We start from the raw sequence: 7011 nt of genomic DNA, 5'->3' as shown, positions 1-7011 counted from the left end.
CTATATGACGACGAAAGTCATTCCTACATTAAGTCTGTTGGTAAAATCTATACCCACAGTAATCATATTTATATGACCACGAAAGTCATTCCTACATTAAGTCTGAAAATTTTTTATAAGTTTAGTGGGTAAACATAATTTCCTATAGTGTTTTCTTACTTGATGGAAGAGGCTATATCGGTATTCATTTTTTGTTTGAGATATGTTTTGCTAGTTTAATGATGCATCTATGTAGCTTTGTTATGTTGGTGATATTCTTTTTAAAGTAAATGTGGAGACTTGTAAAAGTATATGCCTTCAAATACAAATCCATATAAATGGGACTTAATCAAGTCACATTGTTTGGAACTCAAATCTTTAAGTGTGGCCATGAGTACAAATTCAGACACGATCCAATGACTGTTTGTGTTCCATGGCGAGCACTATTTTGTCCTTTTCCATTGATAATTCATCATTGATTAGTGTATCTCTCTTGATGGCGTCCTCTAGTGTCTACCCATGTTCTTTTTTCTACTTCAGATTTCCAACAACCTTGGTGTTAGCTTGTCTTATATATTCACATTTATATATTGATTTTAACGTTGTTTGGTGATTACCATGAGATATCCGCATTAGTATCAAAACATTAATCGTTTTAATATGGACAATCATTGTGATATTGGACCTTCAACCTTGTTTGACTTTGTTAAACATTGTATTTGGAATTGGAAGTATTTGGTGTTTCCTTGGTTTATTCACAGGTTTGAAGGGTTATTTGGTCAAACTATGATTCCTAACAAAATCTCAAGTCACAGAAAAGGCCAAATGAAAGCACACTAAATCAATTGTCTTAAAAAAAACTGAAATTTCAACCTTATATGTATTACAAATAAATTAGGGAAAATAAAGAAACATCTTCCCGAAATGTCAATTACTTTCACAATTCAAATCTCTAATAAGCATCTATACAATTGTCCAGAGTGAGGAAATATACAATGGATATATATGTGTAACTAATCATGCTAAGAATCATCTGATAATAGTAATCTCACAAGCACTTATACATGTCTACAATACATCTATAGGAATCAACTAAGCTTAATGAATAGAAAAATACACAAGAAAGTTAAGAAATTGTTGTTTTATTACATAAGAAATGGTACATTGATGTCACATCTATTTTGAACCAATATCAAATAAATTGACATCTTTAATTACTTACAGACTCGTCTTTAAAAATTATTCTATAAATCTAAACAAAATACCAACTATATATGCTTTCATATTTACATCAAATCAAGATCAGTGTATGTGTGTTGTGTACACTTCTTTGCTTACACTAAAAAGTTTTATTATACCAAAAAATCAGATAACAATTGGGGTTCTTCACCAAACCTATATTGGTCTGACATATCTGTATGCCTATGTGTTGGAGACCTGTTGACTTCTATCTCACTGAAAAAGTCAGGATTTTGACTTAAATCTTGACCCAATTCCAATTCTTTCTCTTTATCTTCTGAAGATGATGAGTTATTGTTTGCTCCTTTGAGTGCATGTTCTTGTGATGATGTGCAATTGCCAAATTCTTCTTTGTATATATCTTCAATCATGGGTTTCCAGAGACGTACACGTGCATTGATGAACCAATTTGCAATCTAATAAAAAAAATTCGGGAACTTTGTATTAATTTGTACCCCAACAACATACCAAATTTGAATTTAAGAGTAACAAGTTAAGAATTAGGAAAGAATAAACTCTAGACATTTTAAATCTTTATTTACCTGGCTTCGAGTGAGTCCAGTTTGTTTTGCTAGCATGATTTTCTCCGAATCTTTTGGGTAACTGGAAAATATTATTAACATTAGAATAAAAAGAATCAAGACAGGAAAAAAAATGTGAAAACTTGAAGGATGTAATTAGAAAAGGTGACAGAAAGAAGAGAATAAATATAACAGGTTGTACTGTGTTTTGACATGTATTGGACTGTAGGACTGGAACTGATGTCAATGAGACAAAAATTGTAACTTTTGTCTCACTCAAAAAGGTGGGGCACAGACTCGCTCTCGATCTCTCATCTGTATAAAAGATGTGAATGTCTGTCATCCTCATCTGCAAAAATAGCCCTAGAAAGTTTGTCCAGTCTCATCCAGTCCTGTCCTATATAACTAACAGACACAGCCTACGGCTGTGTCTGTTACACAGGACTGGACCAGACTAAACAAGCTTTCTAGGGCTATTTTTGATGATGTGGATGACAGGCATTCACATCTTTTGTACAGATGAGAGATCAAGAGCGAGTCTGTGCCCCACCTTTTTGAGTGAGACAAAAGTTACAATTTTTGTCTTATTGACATCAGTTCCAGTCCCACAGTCCAATGCATGTCAAACACAGTGCAACCAGCTCTGTCCTGCGTAACAAAAAAGGTGGAATAAAAGGACATACGGGTTAAGAAAATGTTCAAACAGCCAAGCGCGAAGAATCGAGACAGATCCTTCCGGAAGCCCTCTTTGTGGCCTCCAAGAATGACGAGTCACACCAAGCTGCTGAAGTGTTCTCTGTTGCCTGAGTTGCTTTTCCACGTTCCTTAAACGTGGCAACACTCTGTCCACCGAATCATCTTGTTCTCCTAACCGCTGACGTGTCACTTGAATTTGTCCATTAATGGCATCACGTAAGCACCGAAAATGGCAAGAAATTGTTCGATGTGCAAGTGTTGTGTATGTCCTTGCAGCCCCACACCCAGACACCACATCCAATGCTGCTTCAACAATTTGCAATTGTTGGCAATACTCTCTGTATTTCCTATCCACCTATACTCAAAAACGAAAGATTTTATTAAAAAAATATATTCAAGGGTAAAAAGGTAAAAAGGGTATTCTTGAAAGATGAAAGTAGTTACCTCGTCTAAGAAAGAAAACAATCTCGTGACCTTGTTTTGAAGATCTTGTTTCTCAGAAGCCGAGAGTTCACCGGAGGAAGTAGTAGTGGATTCGTGAGGGGTAAATTTGGAATTTTTTTTATCGTCTACACGAAGGGTATGTAGATTGCTAAGTTTGTTAATCTTTAGCTGTCTTAAAGCTTCACGAAGATTTGCTACTTCTTCAAGCAATTCCTGTGATGGTTTTAGATATTTTGAATCCAAGATTCTACCACTTACAAGTCCATATGAAACATCATATGTATCAGAAACAGAACATTGACCGTTTTTTCCAACCAAGTCAAAGGACAAATAGTCAACATTTTCTACTTTATGGGTTTGAGAACCATGAGAGCCATGATCATGAGGATCTTGAAGATGGGTGTTCAAGTAATTGTATTGAAAGGAAGGTAAATCCATGGAGGAAGAAGGGATTTGCATTCCTAAGCTGAGTGATAATTCTTGATACTGTAAGTTTCTTTCATCATCTGAAGTGTTATGATCTTTGACTTGTGAAAGGATTTGAGGATTCGGTTGCATGTTTCCAGATAAAAGTTGTAAGAAAGAGTTGTCAGTGGATGTTTGGTTTTGATACATCATATCAACAGGTGGACATGGTGATTCTTGATATGAATCGTATGAACTTTGAAACACATCTCTTTGATGATTGTTTGAAGGAGGATAATAAGTAGCCATCTTGATTCCTTTAAAACCCAATCACTATCAAAAAGATCTTCAAAAATGATTACTTTAGAAGGTGATATGATGCCTGATATATCAAGAAACACAAAAAAAAAATTAAAAAAAGAAAAACAGAACAGGTAGTACTTAATTTGTTTCTTGAGATTCTATGGTGAGAATTGAGAAATATTAGTAAACAAAGTATTGTAAGACCTAATTAATGGCATAACTGAAAGCACATGGTGTGATTTGTTATGCGGATTCCACCACTAAAAGGAAATCCCAAAAAGGGGATTACAGATTACTTTCCGATTTTCCATACATATAAAGAGTTTTTGTTTTCTTCTCAGAATTTCATAGAGACATAACATCAAACACTTACTGTGCATCAAAAAAGTACATGAGCAGTGAGAGGGAGAAAGGGGAGATGTATGAAGGAGTGATCTAGAGAAAACATGAAGACAGAACCAAAGCGAGTGAACGAAAATCTTCCTAAAAGGGAGACAAAAATTGGATATGAACAAGGAGAAAATATGATAATTGATAATTCCCCACAATATAGTATTCGATTAAAGTAATTAAAGAAAACAAACACACACAACTAACCCTCCTTATCATTGAACAATGACCCCCTCTCGAGATTAAACAAAGCAATAATTGGAGGACAAGCAAACAAAAACAAGATTATACATTTATACATATATAAATATAATTAATCAAAATCAAAAGCTCCGTAGTTGCGCAAACACCCAATTCATTAAACTAATCAAAAGAAACACCAGCAAAAGAAACAAACTAACCCGTGGTTATCACGTGCGGACAAAGTTGAAGATTTTAAATGATTCGGATGAGATTAGGGTGAAGAATAATAATAAGAAGAAGAAGAAGAAGGTCCAAATTGAAATGGGGTTTGCTTGAATTGAGGTGTTTGTTTAGTAGCTAAAGACAATTGCTTGAAAAATGGATATTGTGAAGCTAACAACCAGTTGGTGGACCTAAACTGCATATACTTTCGTCTTCTCCGTTTTCCTGTTGTTGAGATATTGAATTAAAAATGGTTGATTTTTGAAGTCAATGATAAACACACGTCTCCAACGTGTACTACGTTTCTTTTTCATTATTATACCGCGAATCTTATATTCATCTTGGCGGCAACCAACGCCACTTATTCTTCGGAACGATTTTCAGCCGTTCGATTTACTTTTTATAATTTATATTACCACGTTAAAATAAACATGACAATTGTTTTTATACTATTTTGAAATAGAGTTTAATAAGTATATTTTTTTTCAAATTTAGGTGGTGTATATTTTATTTTTTATTTTTTTTTCGATTTCATTCTTTTTTTTGTTCAACTTTTTCGGCTGCAATTTTTCTTTCTCTAAAGATGTTAAAATGTGAAATATATTGTTATATTATATAAAAATGCATAATTTCAAGATTGAAAAAAATAATAATAAACATGTTATCTTATATAAAATTAAGTAGCTATCTGATTGCTTATCAGGTAAGACACTGACTTCTTCAAAGTCTTGATTTCCATTTCCTCGTGTTTTTTTTTTAACATAACTCCTTCATTATGTTGTTTAAGATTTGTCTTCTTTAATGTGAATCTGAATAATACAAGGTTCATCAATTCAACTTTTATAAGAAAGAAATCAATAATTAATTTCTTGAATTTGCTCAGGATAAAAAATATTTAAAAAAACAAGTTCAGCAGTTATGGTTTTTATTTACTGTTCGGATTCCTTTGATTGCCTCTGAATCTCCCTTTTGTTTTGTTTTTTTTGTTTTTTCATCCTACTTCATGTTTGATGCCAAACCAACAACAATACCTTTTATTTTTTTTTTAGTAAATTACTGAAATCGTCCCTGTGGTTTGGTCAAAATTGCATGTTTGATCCTTAACCTTTTTTTTGCACTCGGATTATCCCTGTGGTTTGATTTTGTTGCGTTTTTCGTCCCTATGGTTTGATTTTGTTGCATTTTTCGTCCTTACATACATAAAGTTAGGGACCAAACATTCAATTTTTACCAAACCATAGGGACGAAAAACGCAACAAAATCAAACCACAGGGACGATTCGAATGGAAAAAAAAAAACTTAGAGACCAAACGTATAATTTTGACCAAACCAGAGGGACGATTTCAATAATTTACTTTTTTTTTTTTTTTTTTTTTTTCATACAGTTGGTGTTTTCCAATGCTTCCAAAATGTGTTCGCTGCTTCTTCCAGCACCAACCGCATGGTACATATCAAGACCCAAAGATTTGTTGATGTGGTGAAGGTACTTATATTGAGAAGTACATAATTATAAGAGGGTATCTTTTGAGTATGCTTTTTTTTCTTTTGCGTGTTTCTTAGGATCGATCATTGTTGTAAAAAGAGAAAAATATTTAAGAGATGTGGGCCATTTTAAACATTATTGATGTACTACTCATTATGTCTTCTTCATCGCAGCCATTCTCTCCTTCTCATCGTGTGTCTATCATTTCTAATAAATGAAAGTTTTTTTGTCAGATTCTCATTTAATTCGTTAAATGTCATTTTGTGGTTATATTAAATTAAATTTTTTTCACATGTAATGGATATCAATTTCATTAATCAACTTACCTTTTAATTTCAAATTCTCAAAATTAAAGTCATTAGTTTATTTTGTTTATTTATTTAAGTTATATGTTTAAATTTAAAAGATAAAAAATGTTTTCATTAGGATCGATCATTGTTGTAAAAAGGTTTTAGACATTCAAGAATACAATAAGGAACTAGTATTCCAAGTGTCTTACTGTTGATGGTGGATACTTGTAGAAAAGATCATACACTTTGATCTTTTGTTATCTTCATCAACACCTTAAAATCAAGTGGGTTCAAAAGCTTCAAAGATTATTTCTAAAACATCATATGGTTGGTTTTATTTTATTCTAACATCTATAAATGGATTCATGATTGTTCGATTTTATTGTGAACTAAAAATAAACTTGTTATTTTTTAAGTCTTCCATTGCCGGTTTTTGTGAAAAACAAAGTTTTATTCCGTATCAAAACCCAACAGTTGCAACAATAAATGTGTAGTTATATTTTTAGGATAATTATATTATATATTATTTTTCATTTTTACTAAGTCACTTGGCATTTGACAATAACTTTTGAGACGAAATGTGGTAAATAAAACGGCATAGAAGGTAAGAATGCCAAAAATGAACGTTGTTCGAATTGAATGGGAAGTGTTTATGAGAATCGTAAGTATTTAGGATTGGGGAAGTTTTAGGAAAAATTAGACACAAATATGCATTGCGATCTTGATGTAATGGATGGGCTAACAATGGATTGTCTTGTGCGATGTTGGTGACTAGGATTTTGATGTTATGATAATAAAATCAGTTTTGCTTGGGCAAGCGAAAGTCAAGTGTGGGGTATTTTGATATGTGCATATT

The 7011-nt window shown here is 32.6% G+C and overlaps 1 protein-coding gene across 3 annotated transcripts; it reads right to left on the bottom strand.

Moving 5' to 3' along the window:
* Positions 1–1105: 1105 nt before the first annotated feature.
* On the bottom strand, positions 1106–4671 carry LOC145103291 (BEL1-like homeodomain protein 11). Of its 3 annotated transcripts, none has more exons than XM_079040844.1 (5): positions 4379–4671; positions 2880–3666; positions 2423–2790; positions 1761–1821; positions 1106–1634 (listed from the first exon to the last, which is right to left on the bottom strand). In XM_079040844.1, exons 2-5 carry the CDS (start codon positions 3591–3593, stop codon positions 1332–1334), a joined length of 1446 nt encoding a protein of 481 aa, XP_078896970.1. In that variant the 5' UTR covers positions 3594–3666; positions 4379–4671; the 3' UTR covers positions 1106–1331. The 3 variants fall into 3 exon arrangements, with proteins under 3 accessions (XP_078896970.1, XP_078896971.1, XP_078896972.1); XM_079040845.1 differs by lacking the exon at positions 4379–4671 and adding an exon at positions 3961–4318; XM_079040846.1 differs by lacking the exon at positions 4379–4671 and adding an exon at positions 3792–3937.
* Between the last annotated feature and the right edge of the window lie 2340 nt (positions 4672–7011).

The sequence above is a fragment of the Lactuca serriola genome, chromosome 4 (genome assembly GCF_051521515.1).
Source record: "Lactuca serriola cultivar US96UC23 chromosome 4, Lser_US96UC23_V15, whole genome shotgun sequence".
Classification (NCBI taxonomy): domain Eukaryota; kingdom Viridiplantae; phylum Streptophyta; class Magnoliopsida; order Asterales; family Asteraceae; genus Lactuca; species Lactuca serriola.
Note: the sequence above shows the minus strand (reverse complement) of the source record. Positions and strands in the feature narration are given on the sequence as shown.